At 44.8% G+C, this 25464-nt stretch overlaps 3 protein-coding genes across 3 annotated transcripts in view; 1 reads left to right on the top strand and 2 right to left on the bottom strand.

Moving 5' to 3' along the window:
• The window catches only part of T265_07158 (hypothetical protein), a gene marked incomplete at both ends in the record, with an annotated part of 9319 nt that extends 3170 nt beyond the window's left edge, over nucleotides 1-6149 (top strand). The window contains 4 exons of the mRNA XM_009172609.1: nucleotides 1321-1470; nucleotides 2551-2687; nucleotides 4407-4844; nucleotides 5943-6149. Of these exons, the coding sequence (XP_009170873.1) occupies nucleotides 1321-1470; nucleotides 2551-2687; nucleotides 4407-4844; nucleotides 5943-6149 (932 nt within the window). The remainder of the gene's footprint in view (nucleotides 1-1320; nucleotides 1471-2550; nucleotides 2688-4406; nucleotides 4845-5942) is intronic.
• Nucleotides 5939-14348, bottom strand: T265_07159 (hypothetical protein; the record flags this gene model as incomplete). The annotated part of the gene is made up of 6 exons (XM_009172610.1): nucleotides 5939-6157; nucleotides 13530-13601; nucleotides 13627-13717; nucleotides 13758-13946; nucleotides 14081-14195; nucleotides 14270-14348. 6 exons carry the CDS (start codon nucleotides 14346-14348, stop codon nucleotides 5939-5941), a joined length of 765 nt encoding a protein of 254 aa, XP_009170874.1.
• Nucleotides 14349-17500: 3152 nt separating this feature from the next.
• T265_07157 (hypothetical protein) lies at nucleotides 17501-23905 on the bottom strand (the record flags this gene model as incomplete). Its single annotated transcript, XM_009172608.1, has 3 exons — nucleotides 17501-17680; nucleotides 17757-17947; nucleotides 23725-23905. The coding sequence occupies 3 exons, from the start codon at nucleotides 23903-23905 to the stop codon at nucleotides 17501-17503; spliced, it is 552 nt and encodes a 183-aa protein (XP_009170872.1).
• Between the last annotated feature and the right edge of the window lie 1559 nt (nucleotides 23906-25464).

Genomic DNA, 25464 nt, shown 5'->3' with positions numbered 1-25464 from the left:
GATTAAACTACTAACTGTTGAGAGCTGACTCATATCCCATACTGAGATAGAATAATAAGATTTTTCGTCTGGTAAGACTTGAACAAGTGATTTAGAACGAGTCCAACCCGTTATACTGGTTCTATCGCTAATCGGCATAATCGCTGGAGGAGCGTGTACTTGATGCATCTGTATCAGTACGGTAGCTCCATAAGAGATTAGTGCTACTTATGGGGAGATGGATTCTCGAGATCATCCCTAAGATTTGAATTCAGTGAAGGTCTTAACTAGCAAAATGTCTTCTCACTACTCAAGTAGGTTACAGCACCAGCTTGGACGATTGTTGTTTGCTGTTAGGTACTCGAGAAGAGTGAATTTCGACTTCAATTCGCTGTTTTGATTGTGCACGTGAACGGACATGATTGTCAAGGATAACTGGATGGACGCTGATCATTGATAGTCAATCACAATGCTTGTTCTGCAGTTGTTCCCACACCGTAGTAGAGCGTGTGATTTAAGGCACTTTTTAATGCGTATCAATTTCATTTTCCTCATTGTACACAAAAATGAGGTTTGTATATCTGAGCTTAGAATCAGCCCAATACTTATACTGAGGAATGTACAGTAATAATATTTTGCAGATAAAATACACCGCACTGATAGAAGCATCAACGTGCTATTCGACTAATCTGCATTCAACCAAAGTATGTATGACCGATTAATGCAGTATGAAGATGCTTTTGCCCTGACATGGAATGGCATTTTCACGAAATAGAATCGATTATGTATGAAAACAGGCATCTTTCTGAACAGTCTTCTCTAAATCACATTGTGTATAGGTTGCAGCATGAGGTGGGACACAACGCCTCAGGCTTGTCGAGCTCAGTTGAGACTGCCCAGCTGTTCGCTGTTTAGATTTGCGGTCCAAATGGAAGTTGTCGTTCATCGACTCCGACAATCCGACATACTACTTGAAAGATCGAATTAAATCAGGAGGCGGTAGCCGATGCTGAGTGGTGGGCTCGTGTACACATACCAGGCGGATTGGCGGAGGAAGTATATTTCCGGATGCAGCCGTGGGGATGCTGGCGTAGCTCCGCGGTTCATTGTATTCTCTGCTTACCCACTAGGTTTCGCTTGAGTACAGTCTCTTCCACACCTCAGGAATTCATAGTCCTGCAGCCTGCTGTTATGCAACCTTACGACCTTGCCAATGCATGGTAACCTAGTAGATGCACTTGAGGTCTAACTCTTATCTGTATTTGGAATTTCGCACACGTAGGTCTCGTGTACATGACCAACGGTGGGTGTTCCACTCGCTCTTGTTCTTTTGCACCACAGGGGGCCAATCCAAACTTCGTGCATCCTACCAAGGACAACTCGCCAATACACGTCGCTTGTCAATACGGACAACTTGGCCAGGTGGAGGTTTTGCTTGCTTATGGGGCCGACGTCTGCGTACGCGATATGCAAGGACGAACGCCGGTCGATGTGAGTTCCCATGTTCTCTAAATCGATCGTAGCACTTTCAGGTCCTTTGACTGCGATAATGTCTACGCGTCGCAGACTTGCTTGCGTGCTTTCTTATTCGAATTGGCCCATCTTCAGTTTTACTTGATAAATTTTCAATACTGGCTGGCTTCTGCTAACATCCTCGTTACCTCATTATTTGTTCTTAATGGGCATGTAGTTTTTAAGAGAACAGTCGCACAGTATTCCTGCACATCCTTGACTGTCCTGAGAAGCGTAACTTAGTGATCCTGTATACTGGTCGTCATCCTCTGTCATTACCAACTAGTCTTCCTTCCGTCCGGCTCGACTCGAATGAGAACCACCAAACAACTTAGCTTGTCATGAAGGCTTGTTCTCACTTAAAAACGAGACTTACCAGTTATCGAGTCACCTTGCATTCCAACCTTCAAGAGGCGTTGTAGCCAGCCGAAAAGTCCCAACCAGTGTGGCTCGTGAGTATCTTCGGCTAGCATGAGGACTAAGTCCAAACAATCCTGCTTGGATGTTACTCAGCCGACAGTTGACAAACAGCCGATAAGCGCACCGGAGCAACCCATTGACGGTCTGGAATAGTTCACCAGTGTGAGTTGATTGTGTAGCGGCCACGTCTGCTATACAAGCGGCATGGAGTGATATTTTAGCGCCAAATCTGGACCAACCCCATCGAAAACTTTATCTCGTGCGTTTTTGTGAAGTGAGTGTACCTTTCTGAAACCAAAAAACCTATCCGTTTCTGTTGTGTGATATTTGTTCCTCGATGAGGCACTATGCTTCCGGGATCGTTTCCCCGCATTTAGGAGCATAGATATTACTCTACGCCCCCCTCCTCACTGATCATACTTGTGCCTAGGAGGACTATATCCACTCATATCACTTCAAAATCACTAGACAAACCCTGAATCTAATGGTAGATAGTAATACTTTTTGTGTGTCGGCCGAATTTTTTTTACCTTAACGTGACTTGTCACCCACCGAAAAAACAGCCACGGAAAGAAAGACCGTCCCATGGTTTTTCTAAGTGTTTGTAGTCTGAACCTAGTAATAGTAATAATCCTTCAGCCGTAACACCATTTCACTGTCTAGCTGCTATGCTACAAGAAGAAAGCAAGAGGGCTGAGTTACTGCGAGATTGCCCTAGACTAGACAAGTCCAGTCGAGATGCCGGGGTTTGTTTCGTTCTACGAACCTTCCGGTCAGTAAGCTCGCACCCTAACCACAGCCATCTCGCCCTTAGTATAAGCACTCAAACAATGTTGAAGGCATCCTTACAGGTCTCAAGCAGCTAAACCTTTTGGCTTACTGGATGAACCCTTCTAGGAAAAGTCAAGTGTCCGATTCGTTTTAAAGACTGCCACAATAAAATCGGTAACGGTTTCACTTAACCTGACTTTGCTCGTATTTCCTTCGCATCCTTTGTCTTTCCCAGTTCCCCGCATTTTCATAAAACCCTAGACACTCTGACTGGTGTTTTCAAAGAGCACACTCTAGACATTGGTAAATCAGCCTTGGTGATAGTGATACCGGTGGCAGTTAAACTAATAGACTTTCGTTTTTGCAGAAAACTTGTGGGGTGTAGAAAAATTGCCCACTATGGTGGAAGGCATATGGTTTCATCTGCTCCGGCGGATGTAGCTGCTTTGTAGGGTCACCTTAAATTCACCCCTCGGATGTTTAACTGAAGTCTGGGAAGTTGTGTACAGGCATCTGCATGAGGGGCTTTGCCATAAAAATTAAAGCGCGGTTGTTTTCTTATGTACCAGAAGCATTGCTTTAAAACCACCCTAGAGGAATCTGGTACAGGTTACATAAAGTCATCAAAATAGCACGGTGCCTCAGTCCTGTAGTGTTGGAAGGGTGCAGTTCAGCATGATTTCCAGAGAACTTCAGGTTTTGGTCGAATGATGCTTTTGGCATGAATTAACGTTGTCTGGACACGTCATCGAGTTAGGCTGCACTGGTGACGATGATCGTAGGTTTTGCACTTGTTTGACGGGGATACAGAGAAACCCACGTTCGTCTACCTCTGTTGGCCAGTATTTAGTTTGCACCCACACGAGCTAATCTGTGCTCACGCGAAAAATCGGTTGAGCAAGCTGAGGTATTCGTAGATAGTATGCTTACATCCAGCCTGACATGCATCACGATCGTAAGAATTAGCAATAACATCTTGCGGTCCGTCGTTTCGTATGACCTTGAATAAAAATCACGTAGTTCTTATACCCGTACAAAGGTCATCTGGGTAGCATATTCTCTTTTTGTCTAAAACAATTTCCGAGCCATTAATCAGCCAATAGCCATCGAGTGATCTTTTCGATTAAACAGTGGATGAACGTATGGCATTACTTCTTTGAATTGCAACACTGTGGCCTTCACCCTTAAGTCAACGAATTGGCTGCAGTGAGGTTATTTATCATTTTCTCATCATCCAGACGGTCTGTTTCCGCCTATAAGACTTTGCTAGGTTTCATGTGTTCTCTGCCTACTTGCCCCATCTCCTCGCTTATTCTTCCTCAGCTTGGTGTACACTGACAGAAGCGCACCGTCCAAAAAGTCTATCCTGGAGTTGTTTTCACTGTGTTTGTGCATTGATCCGTAGGACTGAGTACCTCAGCCATTTATCATCCAAGTTAAATAACCATGCTGCTGTTTTTCCCCGGTGAAGTTATCGATTTCCTTTCATTCGTATTTGTTGCTTGTGCTTTCGAAAAGATGCGTTCTATCACGTAATTTACTGTTTCTTGTCCATAGCTGTTAGCCAAGTGGTAACTTGGAACTTCAGAAAGCATGGGAATATTTTTGATAAGTTGTTATCTGTTGTCTGATAGTTTGTAATCTCTAGATAAAATTAGTTATTTGTGATCCAGTGTTCTTCTCCCATTTACTGACACCTGATTCCTTCACTTCACCCCGGCCAGATTGCGTTGGAGCGCTCTTTGGCCGCTGCAGAAGCGGTCGGTTCTCTTCCAACCGGTCCTATTTCGCCAGAACAGAAACTGCGAATTGCCTGGTCTCCGCTTGTCGATACCTTGGTCAACGCCTACTATGAGGTTACTGACGCACTAGCCTACTTTCTGGCGCGACGAATTCCCGATCACAAAGAAGCGGTTTTGGGTCCGAACATCTCCATGTCTCCAGCGCTTCCTACTCGCAAAGACTCATTGAAACCTGGCAGTCGTCCGAATGGAGCCAGCCAAATGGGTTTCCCTTCGTCTCACACAATGACCAGCGGACATTTTCTAATCTCTACTCCTCTTCTGCACACGCTGAATGGAAGTTCAAACGGCTCTTCTTCTGAAGATTGGATCTTCGAAGCTCGCCGGCGACTGAGTCAGTTGCCCAATATGGCTTTTGAGGTATGACGCGTCATCGCTCTTTGAATTATGTGTGCTTTTGCTCGGAGAAACACCTTTTAGGAACCCAAAAGTTTTAGTCAGAATGATTCCTTCCTCGTGCTTGGCATCGTACCACTTCGTTTCACCACTTTGTCTATTTCATCAGTTTCTTCATCTATTGCTGTAGACTCTGATCTTCCGAAACTGGACATCTGCTCAGGGACAGGTTGAGATTTTGTGATTAGGTTGTCATAGATGCATAATACAATCGACTTTTTCAGGCAATACCTTCAATCATCCTAAAATATCCTATCCTATGATTTAGCCTCGATTTCTGTATACTTACTCAGCTGGCTCTGGATATCACAGAATTATCAAAGTCTAGGTTTGTTTTCACTGGATTACCGGATATGTTCACCTATGTTCTGTGATCGAACATGTAACTACCCGCAGGACCTGCTAACGGTAGTCCTTATAACACTAGACGCCAGTAAATCTGGTGTTTCCCCAAGGCTACACGTTTCAGATCAATGTCATTCACTGCTGCACTTTTTCCCTGCTCTCTCACCGTCTCAAGGCGCCCTTTACCCTGATTTTGTTCTAAAAGTAGGTCCTTGATTTGATCTTGGACATCAATTTACCATGATGGACCAAGTAAGAGTGGCACTGCATGTTGGCACACATGGACAATCAGTCAGAGTATGGCCAGCCAGCGGCTCTGTTTTCAGTATCCGTTTGATAGAGCTTATTCGCCCGGTTGAACAGCTATGGTTACCCATCCACACAATTTGATCATTTTGTACAACCTTCACGTGATCCGTTTTATACTTCGATAGGCAAACTTGTCTTACTCCCAAGCCAGTGAAAACTAGCAACGAGAAGTTGAGCCGCAGAAGATGGGTCGGAAGGTAGTACATTTCCTAAACGGAGGAGTGAAGTGTTTCCGAGTGCCAAAATGTACGCTGGTGGCTGCAACAATGTATGCGGATCTCATTTGATGTATTTGGCAGCGATCCATACTATAAGTTATAACAGTGATTTTCTAGTTTCGAGGGTAGGCAGCCCAGAAACGCTGTTGCTAAACAGCAGGTTGCAGGGGCTAGATGGCTCAGTGGTTAGAGCACTGACCGAAAGATCCGTCGTTTGAGCCCGACTTTTGCCTCTCGACTTCCCCTGTCTAGGCGGCCTGTCAGTATCCCAGCCCTCGTGCTTCCTTCAGGCGGCATAGCAGCTAGGCACCGAATGGGCGCTACAGCTGAACGATTATTCTTTATCTTATCCTCTGAAATTCCTATTACGATCCGACTGGTTATGTTCTTTGCATGAAACCTGAACTTCAGCGTAGAAGCAAATGGCTTGCAAATACAGCCATAAGGTCTGCCCGAATGAGAAGTTGACTGGACTCTTTATGATCCCTTCATTCTCAGTCAATCTGGTCTAGGTCACATTCTTTTATCTACAATACCTCCACATCAGTTTCTCTGCTTGGCGGTAATCGCATGGCTTATTGAATCACGCCACGGAACATCGTGCATCTTCATACGTTCTAGCTTCTGTTCACCGGGTCGTTCACACTCGTTTCCATGCAACTGGGTTCATTAGCCGCGCACATCTGTGAATGGTTGTTGTGTTAGCTTCCCACCACCTGAACGAAAACAGCAACAGTCACACCTGACGGTGAGACCGAACCTAGCCCTGGTCGATTGTGATTAATGCCACTCCTTTTTTTCATACCGATTCAGGGCCAACGAAATGGTAACAAGCGAACAGCTGTTCGATAGGTACGCGTTTCTGTGGACAGTAAATATGGGTTGGTTAGACTGCTTGTCTGGTGTGTTTTCACCTTGTGAATAGGCCAGGCACGGTTACCCTGGTTGTGCAACCGGTCGCATGGATATCTCGATTTAGTGTGGAGGAGTAATAGTTATATTTGGGCATTGTGCGCTGAAACGCCCAGTGTATCCATTCCCGTCCTTTGTCGGCACTCTCTATTGCAGCCTTAACTCTCTGATACGGTGTTTTTTCGTATTCGGCATTGGTGTTAAGTTTCACGAGGTTTCTTTTCCTTGTTAGGGCTACTGCACGGTGTTTGGTTTGGGTGCATAACTTACTCCCTTCGGTACTAGAGGGATTGATGTTCGCTTAAGTTGTATGCTTTATGATTGCAGAGTTCCGTAAGGTTTTGTGTGGTACACCTACCTCACCAAATCAAAACACTGATGATTTTAGCCCCACTGGCCTTGAGGCGTTGAAAACAGAATGGTCGAGCTCCGCGAACCTATGCACTTGCATTCAAACAGCTGATTGTTAATCTGTTGGCAGTATATTGAAATCGGTCGAGAAGCCATGGTTTCGGAAAGAATAGTAGCAAACCATAGATACATAGCTTGCTTACCACTCTGTCCTGAATTCCTTGTGTTGTGTTTCGTCGTAAGACGAACAGTATAGCGGCAACTAATTTATAACGTTTGCGAAATGTGGCTACAAACCTTTGGGTTTCGACCCTCACTCTCGCTGATCTGTAGTTGTAGCAGCTAGTGGTATCACTCTTGGTGCCACCTTTGAGCTGTGTGCTGCTGTCTGTTGGTGGGTTTAAGCATCCACCCTCCTACTCGTTATCGTGTTCGATGTGCGTGGAAAGATGTAAGAACAGTAAGCTGGCGCCCTGTGTTGTGTCGTGGCGTATTTCGTTCGTAGTAGCAATATAGAAAATTTACCATACAGACGCGTGATCTTGTGCCATCGATTGGCCCAAAACAATAAGGGTTATGTGTGGCCACTGAGATGCTTATTACCTTGAGGACAGAAACGTTGCAGGACAATATAGTCAGAGACGAATTTTCTTTTAAGGAACGCTAATTCTCCGGCCATCTCATCTTTGCTGCGCATTTAAATTGCTGGGTCCGTTATAGCTCCATCACAGTGATCCTACATATAAAAAAGTGAAATTCTTCTTTTCTGAGGCGTGAAAGGAAGCCCTATAGGTCTTCATAGTTCTAGTACAATTTTAATGAGCACGTGTCGAGAATTCTCATCATCTTAACCATGTTTTAAGAACTGACAAGGGCATTCTCGGTAGTAGTACTTCGCTATCGGTATTTGGTTAGCTCAGTGTTTTTGACTTCAACTCGGTGAAATAGCTATGCTTTTGATGAAACGCGTGGCTGATGTTGCTGCGTATCACCATAGTGAAGAATGTCCCATTCAAGGTTGACTCTCTTCGACGACCATAGTAGGCATTTGCAGGTATTTAGGTTTGAGACCTTCGACGACCTAGTAGGCATTTGCAGGTATTTAGGTTTGAGACCTATGATTTAAGAACCGGTCGCCAACTTATTTAGACAATCATTTAATTACCAGTAAACTTTTGGGTTATTTTATCCGATTGCTGGGTGATTCCCGAGGAGGACTTGGATTTTGATGGGACAGCTACGTGTATGACTAAAGTACTAAAAACCAGGGTCCCAAAGAGCGATCCTAGCGGCTAATATGCAGCGTGGTGTTTGCAAATATGAAGTCTGGTTGTAGCACGGTATTCAAAAGGCACCAGTTACATTAAACCTATGTTTCAAATGTTCTATCTCGCCGCGGTTCGTCTTGGAACTCAATGGTCGTTACGTGATACCAATTAGCAGACCGCAGTCAGCGCGACCACGTTTCCTGGATCGGCGACTACGTTACCGCGACCTACTTCGGGTGGTGTTAGATTGCTTTCACCTCATGCATGATGTGATGTATAAATGAAAGCGTAATGCAACACCAAAAAGCGTTGGCGCTCTAGGAGTGCAAACCCTCTCCATTGAAAAGAACAAGACTGACTGCAGTCGATCCATCGGGATGAATGCGGGTGCGAGAAATTGTGACATTTACAGTTGAAGCTAAGTATATGGAGTGACGTACGCTGTCTGCTTTCTGCAAAAACGGACTATCGATTTTATTTCATACCGAAATTCTGGGCAGGAAGTTTCCTGGATTTCACTAAAATTGGATGTCATTATTTGGGAGGTTGCCAGTGCAACTGAAGCCCTCAATTTCAGCATATTTCACCACGGAGTAGATATTTATAACAAAAAAGTGGCAGATACTTCTCCCGTGATGTCACTTTTAATGGTGTTGATTGAGTTATCGTTAACTAATAGTGTCTACAACTCGCTTTCGCATGATACGTCTCGGTCACCAATAAGGGTTTAAAACTCACCTTATTTTGCGGTTGACTAATAAACTACCTCTGGATTTCCATAAATAATGAATGAAAAAATGAATTACTGACATCCTTAGTTGATGAGCAGGTCAGTGTTGAAGGTAAAAGCTGCAAGATGAACCAGACTTCTTTCGTAGACCTACTATAATGAGCCACATAGAAGCCTTATTTGGCGTTTCATTCATGGCTTTTGTGAACAACCTATTCTTTCTTCAGATGAAACATAGTATCCATGTCGTTTATTTTATGAGGGTTTAGCCGTTAGCTTTCGGATGACCTAATTCGAATAGAAGGAGACGTGAAAGTTTGATGATAATGAGGCTTCACAGTTTGAATGATTTCGGCATTTCATGGTATCTACCTCGGCCCGGGCGGCCGATTAGACGGAATTATGGACTAGCATTTCGATGGCCCAGTTTCAAACCCTACATGGGCTCCCTCAAATTGGCTGCAGGTCCTCTCGTGATGGCCCTGACAGATGTTGTTCCAGAAATAGCGATGTAAAATTAGACCTTAACTCGGGGCTAGTTTTTTAACGGACATCCGGGACTTATAAAATTGATAAGTTTATTCAGTTAGCGGTTTAGGCTTCACCTGCTGATCCTGTGTCCAACCCTACTGCGAATTGCCACTCCAAGCGCCCGAGAATACCATGGTGTTTGTCTGATCCCAACGGTTCTCCGCTTTCTCCAATCGTAGGACTTCTAGAAAGTGTATCGTCACTTGAATAGTTCTCCTTTTTAATAAGGATTTGTGGAGCAACGTTCTGTTTTGTACAGTCCTGTTTCTTCTCCCACAAATCCGAGAGTATCAGTTATCGTTGTCATAGGGATCTTAACGCCAACTCTGTGATTAATTTGGTAAAAATGCCTCCCGCGGTAGTACGAAGCATCCGATAAGTAGCAGACAAAGGAATGGTTTAGTCTGAACAAGGACTTAAATAACTGCTTCGCAGCCCACTCTTGCTGACTCATCTTCAGTTCCCATGTGCAGCGTTACTTTTACCCCTGTAGCTTCTGTTTGTGCGTGTGCCTGTTCACCTACACGTACTAGGAATTGTCTGCTCCATGCAGGGCTTCACGTCATCGTCTTCATGGGCAGCACCTATGACGCTGAGCATGAGCTCGGCTGCCTTTTAGTCGTATGGTTTTGGGCTAGAAAAGTGTGGTTATAAAGAAGTACGCGGTGAAGTGTGGTGAGCGTATCGCTGTAAGCATACTGAGGGCTTTTGTGAACGCAGGCAGTTTGGATTAAAAAAGCTGGCGTTTAGAACTCAGTACCGGTTTCTGGAGGACAACCGACGCAGGGCGGCTACGGTCTTCAGCTGGTTTTCCGTGTCAACTGAACAACGAGGCCCCTCATATAGAACGTCCTAAATACTGAAGTCGACTTCCTGTTCAAAGACCTCTAAATGATGGCTACTCTGGTAAGAATACAACGCTTGCCATTGATCGTTAATATGCATCCTTACCAGTAGATTAGACGGCCGTAAAATGATCAGAACAATATCATATTCAGGCACCTTGTTTGTATCGTATATCTGCTAATTGCTGTATCCCCGTGACCGTTGCTAGAGTAACTTTGAGCACATTCCACTCGTCTTGCAAACGATGTGTTCACAACCATCAGCAGTTCAATACTGACACGTGTCTTGGACACCGTACGCGGCTACAAGGTCATGAAGAACTAGAACCCCCTATTATATTTTCATCATAAAAAAACTTCATGACACCACTGAAGTTCAATCAAAGAGGATAATTTTGTTGGCTCGGGAAAATGCAGGGTGATGGAGGACAGAATCTTCAAACGTTTATTTTGTCGCTCAAATCAGCTATAAAGATTACTGGAATCCAGCCAGGCGCCACTAATTTTACGCGTTCATCGTCGCTATTCTCACTTGAATCAATTCGTTTTCACTGATGAACAGTCAATAGTTGGTTGTGAGCTGCACTCTTTGTGTAATTTACTAGTGAATGAAGCTGAGTTTACGACGCATTCGACGTTGGATAGTGATAGTCCTTATTCGTACTTATAGGCTCCGTTTGTTAATTTTTCCACGATTTTCGTATAACAAGACAAATACAAGGAGTGTTTTAATCTACCTTTAGGAATGTTGCATCTACACTCAGTTTCTTTGAGCTCCCAATTCGCTCGTCAAAAAGTGCGTTTGTTGTGGTCAGTATAAGGTACGCTTTTTACGGTCAAGAACTCATTCGGTTGCGGCAATTGCAGGGCGTCCGGGCAGAAAACTATTAGTTTTCTTCACATTATTTTCTGTCCTGTACTCTAAAACCCCGCATTTTTGAGCAAAGAGGGATGTAATTTTAATCTTGGTATTTAGATGTATCTGACCAACACCATTGTTCACATGTGATTGTTTCATCTGCCAATGTTTTCACCATGATTAACGCCCACCGGCAGTTTATCAATCGGTTTTCTCATGAATACCACCACACACCTTGTACCGCGTTGCGAATGAAAACCAATCAGCAGACTCTGCTGTCAATAATTTCCGTACGATAACTTTTACTGGCTAACTCGACGTTATACGCATTGTTATGGCCGGATTCTACCGAGGAACGAGTGCTTTTGTGTATTGTAATAGTGATCTACCGTGTCGCTAGCATTATCCTTCACTGTTTTATCCCAAGTACTTTATTTACACGGAATGTCTGTTTGTAACGTCGCTTACATTCTGATAAATCTAAAATGATAGGCTACCCCATACAACGTGTGGATGCACTTTCATGGCTTGACTCCAGGTAACGTCAGGATTGCGCTATGGAAACCCCGATTTGCTGTCTGAAAATGGTGTGATCTATTCGCCCATAATTTGGAGGACAAGTTACTCAGTCACTGTACTCATGTAAACGTCTTCATTTTTTGCGCAAATCCTTATGCACACAATGCTCACACCATATTGCGATTTATTTGGTTGATCCCCATCGCTACTGACTAAGCCTGCGTTTAGCTTGTTAGTGATTCAAGTTTCCCGTCTGTCCCAAAAGCACACCATTGGGTTGGACTGTTTAGTGTTTCTCATCTGCATTTGCAACTGATTAATCTTTATGCTGAATGTTCCAGGCCGTCAGAGCTACATCAGTATTAGACGTAACTTTCTATGACCATTGTTATTTGGATCATACACTGGCTATCCATGTGACTATCTTTGCTGCGTCTTACGGATGGTGCTGGGTACTCGCGGCATTCGTCGTTGGTTCAATCTTCACAGTTACCTCACCTTGATCATTATCGGTCGTCAGTTGGGTTTGTTAATGTTTTCAGCTTCCCATTCGTATTCTTTGTGCCATGCTCTTGTCACATCTGGTTTGTGCCTGCTCACATGAAGTTCAGTCTGCCTCACATCCATGTTATTGCAAGTTACTTGTCGAATTCCGGTTCTGGGTGTTCGTCGGTGAATTTCAGTATTGTCACTGATGGAAGCCCATCGTGCTTTGCTCGACGTATCTATTGGCAACCTGCTGATATTACTTTGGATTATCCCAACAGTCTATGTTAGGTGGGTATTTGAATGTCTAGTGGTGTTTTGTCGAGAACTGGCGTTCCAGCTGTAGGTAGGAAATCTTGCTTCAAAGTTCCTTCCTATTAAGCGAGAAGGTTGTCCAGTAGAGTTCACGGATGTTTCATTAAAAATTCGGGGTATTGTGTTAGAATGCTTTTTAAGTATTTCATATTTTATTAGACCCCCCGTTTACTTTAATACAAAGTAGCAGTAAGCTGTCCTCCCTTCTTTCATTTCCAATCCATTGTGTTCCCAAGCGTCTACCTATCCAGTGCAACTGATATAGAGTAAGGTCATTTCAGCTGTAGGCACAAAGAATTGATAGTGAATGTTCGGCACTACAATCGAATTATACAACCGGAAGAGCTAAGTCGTTATAAACCAAGTAACCACCAAAGTTAACTTGCTTAAGTTCAATTTCACGTAGTGAGTTTTTCATTTATCCTGGTCCGACTTTCCCGCCCACCAAGACATCTTTTGGAAGCTTGTTGCCGCTTTACAGAAAGAACGATGCTTCGGATTTCGCTAGCTGACTCAGTTCAATGTGTCCCACAATTTGGGAATTTTCTACTCTCCGAAATGTGACTGCCAACGATTTATGCATGAATACTCAGGGGTGACGTCGGCAATGTTGTGTTTTCTGTTATAGCGTTTGCCAGTCTGTCGCAATTTGTCCAGAAAGCAGCGCGATCATTTGTCACTTTTGCTTCATATCGATCGAATGTTGATTGGCGTTCATCTGTTTGCTTCTCATCCAGGCATCTTCAGTTTTCCAGACATTCTGGGAGCTACTTCTCGCCATACTGTCCTCCTTTTGGCATGTATATGCATGCCTGTCTCCTTACGCATATCTTACCATTCTTGACAAATACTTGGGCTGGATTTCGGAAGCTAATTCGAGCACTGCTTGTTATGAGACAAGATATAAATGTTGCAAGTGTTGCCGACTCTTCCTCCTCCAGGGAAATGCTACCTTACGCACCATGCGGGGTATACTGTTACCGGTATCGGGTGCGCTACTCGTGGGATGTCTGCCCTTCATCCATTTCGCATACTAGAAGAAAAATTTTAAAAAATACAAATTGTTCAGCTGTAGCACCCTTCCGGTGCCTAGCTGCCATGCCACCCGGAGGAAGCACGAGGGCTGGGATACTGCCAGGTTGCTTAAGCCTAGACAGGGGAAGTCGAGTGCCGAATGTCGAGTTCGAACCACGGACCTTCCGGTCGGTAAATTCGCGCTCTAACCACTTGGGCTATCTCGCCCCTTCGCATACTAGACGTAAGCCCGCCCACATCCCTCCACGGGTTTTCTCCAGTTGTCGATTTCTTCTTCTTCCAAGCAAAGAAGTTGGCCCTTGCAATATCTTCGCGGTGATGTCCAATAAGATGACAGCTCGACCTATGCAATCCAAGTAGAACCAAGTTAATGATCGCTGTGGATTTTCTGTAGCTGACCTATTCGACCCCTGAATGCGGTCCACAAAAAATATCCCTTGGATTACTAAGCCACCAAGATGTTTTGACAATGATCACTTAGTCGTGTCTGGCTTATAACAGCGACCGACTGAAGTGTATACAAGGTTTTTCGTGATCTCTTTCACGCCTTTCTGTAAAGTCATGCGTTGTCCACCTCGCGGTTTGCGCCATCCTGAAGGAGGCACGGAGAATAAAACCCGTCTCAGTGGGTGGTGTTTCGGCATGCGTAGCACGTGACCGAACCACCATAGTAGGTGGTGCTGGATGTTTCCGGCGACCAAGCACCCGTTTTGTAATCACCTCGTTGATAACACGCTGATGCCATCCAAAACTAGTCACGCTTCTTGGTCGAAAACCTGAAGACGTCTCACATCATCTGTCCGCAGAGGCCATGTGTCGCACCCATACGACAACACTGCCCATACTGTAGCCTGGTACACGCGACCTTTAAGACCCAGTGAGATGCCTTTTTGACGCCACAAGTGACGCAAGTTAGCAAACGTCATTCGAGCCTTTGAGATTTTTGCACCGACTCCATCAGACACACTTCCGTCAGAGATAATACAACTACCGAGGTATGTAAAGTTTTCTACAATCTCCAGTGGTTCTCCTTGAATTGTAAGGGATATGTTCGCAGATGGCACGTTCTGAAGCAGGACTTTGCACTTTGAAGGAGCGAGGCGCATGCCAAAAGATGGTATGATGGCGGTCAGTTTATTCAACAGGGATTGTGCTTCACTATGGTCTTCAAAGATGAGGGCGATGTCATCTGCGTACTCCAGGTCGACAAGGCTCTCGTCAGCAACAATTTGGACACCGGGGTTTTGAAAACCATCCAGTGTTCGCTTCATTATTTCATCGATGACGAAGTTGAACAAGAATGGGGAGAGTGGACATCCTTGTCTGACACCACTTTTTGTAGGGAAGCTTTTGGAGAGCTCAACATACACCCTCACCCGCCCAGAAGTACGTGAATATAGAGATCGGATTATGTTTACAAACTTCTGGGGCACACCCTGTTGAGCAAGTGTAGTTAACAGAACTGATCGATCAACAGAATCGAACGCACCCTTGAAGTCAAGGAATACCAGGATTGTGGGTCGTCTGTACATGTGGCGTTGCTCTAACACCTGACGGGATAGTGAATGTTCGGCACTACAATCGAATTATACAACCGGAAGAGCTAAGTCGTTATAAACCAAGTAACCACCAAAGTTAACTTGCTTAAGTTCAATTTCACGTAGTGAGTTTTTCATTTATCCTGGTCCGACTTTCCCGCCCACCAAGACATCTTTTGGAAGCTTGTTGCCGCTTTACAGAAAGAACGATGCTTCGGATTTCGCTAGCTGACTCAGTTCAATGTGTCCCACAATTTGGGAATTTTCTACTCTCCGAAATGTGACTGCCAACGATTTATGCATGAATACTCAGGGGTGACGTCGGCAATGTTGTGTTTTCTGTTATAGCGTTTGCCAGTCTGTCGCAATTTGTCCAGAAAGCAGCGCGATCATTTGTCACTTTTGCTTCATATCGATCGAATGTTGATTGGCGTTCATCTGTTTGCTTCTCATCCAGGCATCTTCAGTTTTCCAGACATTCTGGGAGCTACTTCTCGCCATACTGTCCTCCTTTTGGCATGTATATGCATGCCTGTCTCCTTACGCATATCTTACCATTCTTGACAAATACTTGGGCTGGATTTCGGAAGCTAATTCGAGCACTGCTTGTTATGAGACAAGATATAAATGTTGCAAGTGTTGCCGACTCTTCCTCCTCCAGGGAAATGCTACCTTACGCACCATGCGGGGTATACTGTTACCGGTATCGGGTGCGCTACTCGTGGGATGTCTGCCCTTCATCCATTTCGCATACTAGAAGAAAAATTTTAAAAAATACAAATTGTTCAGCTGTAGCACCCTTCCGGTGCCTAGCTGCCATGCCACCCGGAGGAAGCACGAGGGCTGGGATACTGCCAGGTTGCTTAAGCCTAGACAGGGGAAGTCGAGTGCCGAATGTCGAGTTCGAACCACGGACCTTCCGGTCGGTAAATTCGCGCTCTAACCACTTGGGCTATCTCGCCCCTTCGCATACTAGACGTAAGCCCGCCCACATCCCTCCACGGGTTTTCTCCAGTTGTCGATTTCTTCTTCTTCCAAGCAAAGAAGTTGGCCCTTGCAATATCTTCGCGGTGATGTCCAATAAGATGACAGCTCGACCTATGCAATCCAAGTAGAACCAAGTTAATGATCGCTGTGGATTTTCTGTAGCTGACCTATTCGACCCCTGAATGCGGTCCACAAAAAATATCCCTTGGATTACTAAGCCACCAAGATGTTTTGACAATGATCACTTAGTCGTGTCTGGCTTATAACAGCGACCGACTGAAGTGTATACAAGGTTTTTCGTGATCTCTTTCACGCCTTTCTGTAAAGTCATGCGTTGTCCACCTCGCGGTTTGCGCCATCCTGAAGGAGGCACGGAGAATAAAACCCGTCTCAGTGGGTGGTGTTTCGGCATGCGTAGCACGTGACCGAACCACCATAGTAGGTGGTGCTGGATGTTTCCGGCGACCAAGCACCCGTTTTGTAATCACCTCGTTGATAACACGCTGATGCCATCCAAAACTAGTCACGCTTCTTGGTCGAAAACCTGAAGACGTCTCACATCATCTGTCCGCAGAGGCCATGTGTCGCACCCATACATCAACAGAGCCCTTAATGAAGCCTCGTACAGACGACCCTTAAGATCCAGTGAGACGCGTTTTTGACGCCGCAAGTGACGCAAATTAGCAAACAGGATTCGAGCCTTCAAGATTCTTGCACTGACTTCATCAGACACACTTCCGTCAGACCTAATACAACTACCGATGTATGTAAAGTTTTCCGCAATTTCCAGTGATTTTTCCTTGAACTGTAAGTGATATGTTCGCAGATGGCACGTCCTGAAGCATGACTTTGCAATTTGAAGGTGCAAGGCGCATGCCGAAAGATGGTATGATGGTGGTCAGTTTATTCAACAGGGCTTGTGCGTCGCTTTGGTCTTCAAAGATGAGGACGGTGTCATCTGCGCACTCCAAGTCGACAAGGCTCTTACCAACAACAATTCGAACACCGGGTTTTCAAGACCTTCCAGTGTTCACCCGATTATTTCATCTGTAACAAAGTTGAACAAGAATGGAGAGAGTGGACATCCTTGTCTGACACCACTTTTTGTAGGGGTACTTTTGGGGAGCTCACCATACGTTCTCGCCCGCCCAGAAGTATGTGAATATAGGGATCTGATCATGTTGTCAATTGCTGGGAACAGATGTAGTTAACAGCACTGACCGATCGACAGAATCGAAGGCGCTGTCGAAGCCGACGAACATCAAGATTATGAATCGTCCGTACACGTAACGTTACCCTAACACATGACGGAGTATGAACCTCCGAAGCCTCTACCCTGCCGGAATCCCGCTTGGTCTTCACGAGTCAAGGTTCATGTGTCACCGTACCGCTCAACTGTGACACCCTTTCGGTGCCTAACTGCCATGCTACCCAAGGGAAGCACGAGGGCTGCGATACTGCCAGGTTGCCCAAGCCTAAACAGGGGAATTCGAGAGTCAGAGATCGGATTCGAACCACGGACCTTCCGGTCAGTAAATTCGCGCTCTAACCACTTGCGCCATGTCGAGCGTAAGACGACGAATAATCAGTGACGCCAGAAGCCTTGCCGCAACAGAAGTCAAACTAACACTTCTGTGGTTACTACATTCACTGCGATTACCCTTTTTGAAAATGGGTTCACCCCAGTTGTCCGGGGCGATCCCTTTCTCCCAGATAGACTCGAATAGGCTACACTGGCACTGGTTGAGAAAGGTACCAGCATCCTTGAACGGGGCAGGTGGTAGGTCGTCAGCACGATTGAAATCCGCATCGTGTAAACCTAAACATTACAGTACTGTATCTAAAAACTCTCTGTGTAACGACTTTTCGTGCGATGTGACTCTGTGGTTATGCTCTATGATATTGGGGTATTAGGCTCTCCTTTGCTTCACGCTATGACCGAATTCGTTCGGCTTTCTGGGTGTCGTTAAAGAGGAGGACTACTATAATGACTTTTTTCCGCTGCACTTGTTGCCTGGATCATTGCAGACGGAAACGAAACATTCTATTCTGCGCTCATTCACTTCCCCTTACCTTTCCAACTGCATCGTTGCGTGAATGTTTTGTAGCGACAGTAACATTCCCAATGAGTTCACGTATGACAATACCCTAAGCCGTGTAGTAGTGTCTTACCGATACTTTATAGGTTGGGAAGGACAAGGTACAGCACTCCTGCTACGTAAGGAACAACATTCGGATGTGCGCTGGCTATCGCGTATTTCAACAAATTGCTTATTTGGAACGATTACACAGAGCACCAAAAGGAAGGAAACTTTATTCTATGGCCGCCACCATAATGTTGGGTGTTGATTTTGGTTTGATTTATTGTCAGCACTTTGTGGATTATACGGCGTAAACATACTGCCCTGACTCAGCGAATTCCATTAATATCACTCCTAATGGTACTAGGATCATAACTTGTTTTTACCCTGGTCACTACTACTGGAGCCTTTTCTTGGGCCAACCGATTCTCTAGGGAAACAGAAATAGCAAAATGACGGAAGATTTCAGTGAACTCATATGTATTCTTTCGCATTACTTTTTCATAGTTGACTACATAGCTGTTCCAAAAGGACAGCCTTCACTGAATACGACTTCGAAATAGTCTAGTGTTTTCACCGCATGGCCACTATGTTCCTAAGGTACTTCTCTAGCAAATATCCTTTCTACAAATATGAACAGACAACCGACATTCCACTTCTAAGTACTCCCGTTAGAAACATTTCCTCATATGAATAATCTTCTGGACATCTGACCCTCCGCTTTTTCTGGACACTCGTACTGTTAACTTTTCATCTGAAACGAGAAAATTCAGCACGCACGAGCACAATTTCTGTCGTTCTGCCTCGTCTGGTTTTCTTGGCATGAAGAAGCTGTCGGCGCTGTCTTACGATAACGTGAACTACGGTCACTTTCGAACAAGCATTCATCCGTCATGTTTCTGTTTTTGTTTTGGACAAGAACGAGCTGAAGTATGAGCGAACTCTTCAAAGTCATATACACTTGACATTCCCATCCAAAAGCACGTGAAATAACAACATAAACTCATCATGTGTGTCCGCTAAATCCTTCCATACTACTCGATTGCACTGCGCTGCCAGCTGCACTTGCAGGTGGTCGAAATACTGGGCCCAAAGTTCTATCGGTTCGTGGTGCCAACCGACCTTGTACGGACAGTAAGAGAAGGATGCCTGGCTTGTAGGTTAACCGATATGCGCAAGTTTTTTTTCTTAACGACTACGCAAGGTTCGGTCGACTATTTTCCATAACAGTGAGATAGGAGCTGAAGATCTAGGAAAAGTGCAATTCTTAACGGTCAGTGAAGAATAACGCAGCCTGCGGTCGACAGCCCACGACCGGTTTCGCCCTTCTTGGGGATCATCAGGTAGGCGCAGTCCCCGAGTTTCCGTCAACCTTATGTTCTACTTGAACCCAAATTGGACTGTTTCCGAGAAATGCACTCATTTACAAATCACTTTGGTTTTACGAGAGACTCAACTAAATCTCTCGTTTATGGTATTCTACAACTGAATGTGCTGCACACAGGCCCCCAAGTGAGATTCTGCAGTCTGTACTAGTACTGAGGTATGAAGGTCAATTAATGCAAAGCGAAACTGGTGACCACGTGTGGGGAAGCGCTACACACATCAGCTCGTATGATTTGCCGATTCTGTTCTCTGTACTAGATGGATGTGCTGTGATAGGCTGTCACGTTGCATAGTCTTGTTCGCAACTTTTTCTTCACCTTGGCGGCTAGATATTCTTTCGGGCACCCAAGTCCTTTCGTGTCCATGGAATATCAAAAAGTACACCGTATAGCCTGGATAAAATTCTAGGCTTCAGATCCATGGTGTCATTCAGACGATTCTCTGTCTGCTGTCTTGAGAATAAATTTTCCAATGAGATTTTCATCCAGCGCCCAGGAAACACTGTCGAGGCAGAAGCGCAAAGATATCCGCAAATTCAGTAGATACCAGCCCTATCATGAATATCAGAGTTGTGAATATCTTGTCTGGGAGTTCTTCCACCTAAAGACATTCGCATTCCCAATCGACCCTTCCAATCTTTATATGTCCAGCTCTGTCGAATATTTTGTAGGCAGTTGTGGCGACTCTTAATAGTGACGTGTGCTTGCCAAAAATTTCACACAGTTTCGTATCACTATCCTGAAAGCTGGAGTCACGCGACTTTTGTAGAAGGATGAAACTACAATATTACATTCCTGTTTTTTTCATCAGGAGGTACCCTTTGGCCAACTCGTCCAGAGTCTCAGCCAGGAACATGTCTTCTAATTTGTGACACCACTGTCTGGACCATACGTCAGTTACTAAGGTTCTCGTGAGGGATGGTTCTGTTGTGATTATTTCCCGCAGTTTAGCTAAGGCGCCGAGCTGTGCTGTGAGGGACTCAAACGGTTTAGCTCTTATCCTTCGTTTTTCTATAAGTGCTGTTGCTGTTTCGTTTGTTCTTGTTGTTCGTGCTGTTGCTGTAACGGTCCTATCAGAGCTCGGCCGTCTCCGTCTGTTGATGTTTGAGGCGTTTTACGAGATGAGAATGACAGCCCGTCGGTGACTTGTTTGAACACGCGTCTACAAAGTCCTTTATTCGACCTACGCTGACAACAAACGTGCGCAGTCAGTATGGCTACAGCCTGACTGGCTAGTCGGGGGTATCGACCTATTGCCTAGTGGCAGGTTGCCTACTTCATTCACACGGTTCGCAACTACATGCTCTTCAGCTGACTTGTGCTTTTCAAGTCAGATTTTTATGCAGCCGTCTATTCCAAGAAACGTCGAAGGACCTCTTTGGTATACGGCAAAAAGCTCAATTTTAAGGTATTGTTTGCGTCCATCACTGAAGTATCGGTGCCTTCGTCAATACCTGGACACCATGACTGTGTCCCAGTTGTGTCATAGAATACCTGTGTGTCAAAAAGGGCGCCGTGGACAAATGCGGAGAGAGAAGTGCTCCCACTATCTTGTGTGTATTTTAAATCGATTGAAAATTCCCAGTTATCCCAGATACTTTTTCGGGATTTGGTTGCCTCTGGAAGGTGTGTTTCAATAGGTTATGGTATGGATATTTGCCAGTATGTATGGGAGTCGCAAAATTTTCTGCTCAAGTTTGTTAGGGTCTTTTTCGCCTTCTTGATATTTGGATTTGAACTGTTAGTAAGTACTTCAAAGACGGACGCACATTTGGCGCTCCGTGACTTTGTACACTATTGAACAGGCCATCTTCCACCCATTCTAGCGTCACTGGTAGTCTATGTCCAGCAGGTTGTAGTCACATCTCACTGAAATTATGTACATTCGTATTTTTTACATTTTAGTTTGTTTAACTGCTTCTTTCTGAGAACTGTCTGGTCACGTGTTAAGACGTATTCTCCTAGGATATTGTTCTAACATTTTAGACAACTACCCTTCCTGCTCTGTTTTTGTCTATGAGCATAAGCTCAACTTGTCCTATCAGCAGTTCACATTCACCATCCGTCACTTTCACCGACTGTTCAAATGATTGTCGAATGTCAGTGTACTGTTTGTCTGTGTCCACTTTTCTTGTCACCCACATGATATACTACCTGCGATAGCTTTGGAATTCCGGTTTTTGTCCATGGCGTTGTAAAGCTCAGATGTGCCGTTCCACATCGTTGGCTGCGGGCCAAAACTGTCGATCAACTTGGTCGACTTTTTGCGCAACGCAACGCAAAGAAAAAGAAACACAGACACATACCTTGCAGCAACACTTGTATGTGCCGAACCCTGTGCTATGCGGATCAACCGGTCCGTCTACTGAGCAGCCAAGGTTCAGACGTCCACCTGTCTCTCTACCTACCTACTTACTGGCTTACCGAACTCTAAATTCGTTTTAGGATCTTCTGTGTGTGCGCCATAGCTCTGAGTTGAAGGCAACTGTAGTGTGGGCAGTGGCGAGCTTGCTTGATTTTTTATATCAAGCGCGTAATTCTAACTAGCGTATTGCTGGATCAATACCATTCAGTACTGTCGTAATCGCTAATTATCGCCATGATATGACCTCAGTCTGTGGAAAAGTTTTGATTTGAGAGTTGTCTCGGGGAAGTTGCGTTTTTGAAGCACCCCAGCAGAATCCTAATTACTTCACTCTCCTAAATACACCCTTCGGATAAGTTCTTTGGATTCCAAGATAATTCCTTGGAAGGTGACTGTTATATTCTGAAATGTCACTTGTTTTCAGGCCTGGTGAGAGGGGGAGTTTTCACTTTCGTTTTGAGCGATTCCCTCATGTTCAGTGCTTCCGCATACCCGTAATTCACGTACACTATCAGGGCATGCTGAATCTATCCATTGTTCGTCAACTCCTTCCATAACTAGTGACCCTTCTAGTTAGCTGAACTTAAACCAAAATCAGCGAACTACACTCATTTGCGTACCGATTTGGTTTTGACGGGAGACTCACTTGAAATCCGACTGGATCTCCCATTGATTGATGTTCTTAGGCAAATGAATGTGCTGTACCAGGTCGCCTCATGCTTCAGTTGGTACGATATTCAAGATATCGCGATACATTGTGTGAACCCAATGCACTACTCAAAAGGCTGCTGGTCGAAAACCTTTCAGCAACCTTTTGAGTAGTGCATTACGTCGAAACCAGAATCGTTCAAGGGAGACAAATCGTTGTGATAACGTGCATAAAAAATAATTATCTTAGTATACTTATACCATACTGAATTGTCTGATGCGCTTATTCATGCGCTTTTCTTCATTTGGTGTTTCAACTGTGAACTGCTGTAACGATTGGTGTTGTGTACGCATCCGATGCGAAAGTATTCGCGAGGTCGTCATCATTATCCTCATTAAGGACAGCGAGTTCAGTGTTGACACTGCTTTCTGCCTAACAGCCTCAAGGTTGTTTTGATTATTTTTGAAGCCCTAGAGTGAAAAGACAGAACAAGCAGGAAACAGACGTGGTGCTAGCTTTCCATGACTATTCCCAACGCTCAGTCAAACATCATGGATGTCGGTTAGCCGCCATTTGTGGCGACGATCTCAGCTAGCTACCGGGGGTCACATAGTCCCCATTCTGGAAACCATAACCCACGAAAAACACTTGAACTATTCACAGTCCATTTCGAATCCTTCTGCTAGTAGTCGTTCAGCTGTAGCACCTTTTTGGTGCCTAGCTGTCATACCACCCAAAGGGAGCACGATGACTGAGATACTGCCAGATTTCCAATGCCTTAGGTAGGTGGTGAGTCAGCACGCTTAGCACATGGCCCAGTCACCACAGTTGCGGTGCTGGATGTTTTTTGCGAGTGAATTTCATACTACACAATCAAACATCCATTTTCTAATGACGTTACAATTTCCTCGACTCCATGCTATACCATCAATGTTTCTGTGACATCACCGGTCAAAAACTCGAGGATCCCTCGGATCATCTGGCCTTAGAAGCCATATCCCACAACCACACAGCAATGCAGACCTCATCATAGTCTCGCACGGTTGTTGTGACCCCGTGATATACTTTTTAACGCTGCAAACTACACATGTTGTCAAACGTGGTCCGCGCACTGACTTCGTCGGACTCCATAAGAGCTAATACAACTACCGAGGTATGTAAAATTCTCCAAAACCTCCACTGTCTCTTGAATTACAAGGGGCATACAGAATGATGAGGATCTGTTTATTCGCAGTGTTTGTACTTTGTCTTCAATCTCAGATCTTTGAACGGTGATGTGTACGTACTCCAGGTCCATAACAATTTGGACATCGGGGTTTTGGAGGCCTTACAGGGTTCATTTCATCTTTTCTTTTTCGATGACTTAGTTGAACGAAAATTGAGAGGGTGAACATCCTTGACTGTGTCCGGAGGCGAGGCACCCTAAGTAACCGAAATTTACATCGATAGGACAGAAGTGTTACGAACCGGCTACGGACCAAACGAAGGTATGCTCTGTTAGGATCAAACGTTTAGGTTGGGGATCCTCGTCCCATCACAAAGATCCTAACTCGACCTTGCGCAGACTTCCACGACAACCCTACAGCTATGTTGTAACAGTATTTGCTTTTCTCCATTTAAGACTGCCAATAGCTACCGTGACTTTTGATAGGCCATAGTTAACGGAAATGCGGCTAAGAACCAACATAGAATTTCAAGCACTACCTGCGAGGCACAGCAGTCGGACATCATTTTTTGCAGAAAATCTTAAGAGCTCACCCTACACTCCCACGCGCCCGGAATTATGTGAATGTAGTGACCGAATTATGTCGGCAAACATCTGGGACATCTTCTGAGCAAGCGTGAGTAGAAGCATTGCGCTATCGACGGAATCGAGCGCACCCTTTGAGTCAAGGAGCTCCAAGACCATGGTTTGTCTGTACTTGTGATGCTGCTCTAACTCCTGACGGTCGAAATGACGCTTGCCGCCTATGGATTAACAGTATCTCTGGTTGACTGTACTTGTTTGGACTAATTTCAGGAGTGCGATTAGAGTCTTCAAAAGCCTGGCTTCAAGGCAGTGCATAGGTGCCGGGATACTACCGTAGTAATATCAAGTGTGACTCATTGGACCAAAGACGTGCACCAACCCGCACGATAAGATCCGGTTTCCTTGAGATGCACAAGATGACGTCCTTAGTGTGATGGGTAAGCATATCATCTGTGCTTATACCGTTGCATGGTTTTAAACTAAAACCTGCGTCAATGGCGTAGAGCATTCCGATTATGTATCTTCAGTTAGGCGATGTTCATGAAAGGTGTTCCCTCTTTGGTTCTGTGGGGAATGTTTCCTCGATAGGCGTTGTAGAGAAAACATGTATCTCTGATGGAGGTATTTCCTCTACAGAGGAGAGGTGTAACGTGGTTAATTTTCAAACAACATCATCAAGACCTAAAAAAAATTTAAACGTTTGTAATCTTTTTTGTACATCCATGGTCGAAAGATCCTGCCCATTGAAACGATCACGTGCGTTGTAGATATAACAAATTCACGATACACTATTGCTTGTTTTCAGTCCTACTGAATTCCAGTTGGAAATGTCTCACATATAATCCGCCCCCTCCAACAACTCGATCTGCACCGGAAACCCATTTTTCATGCCTGTTGCACGATTAGGAACGTGGTACCGTGTGCTGTGTTCATATCTGTTTGTTGTGTTATGAGCACTTGGTCGTTCCGGTGCACGAGTACCAACCATGTGTCAATCAAACATCGATCGTCTTTACTCCGGTATGCTCCATGTTTCATCATTCTCAAGACGTTTCTCAGGCATGTCGTCTTTTTATCGGAACCGCTTTAAACTCTTCCTTCAGATG

This window comes from Opisthorchis viverrini (genome assembly GCF_000715545.1).
Source record: "Opisthorchis viverrini unplaced genomic scaffold opera_v5_160, whole genome shotgun sequence".
Taxonomy (NCBI): domain Eukaryota; kingdom Metazoa; phylum Platyhelminthes; class Trematoda; order Opisthorchiida; family Opisthorchiidae; genus Opisthorchis; species Opisthorchis viverrini.
The sequence above is the reverse complement of the archived record's forward strand: the minus strand, read 5'-3'. Positions and strand labels throughout refer to the sequence as shown.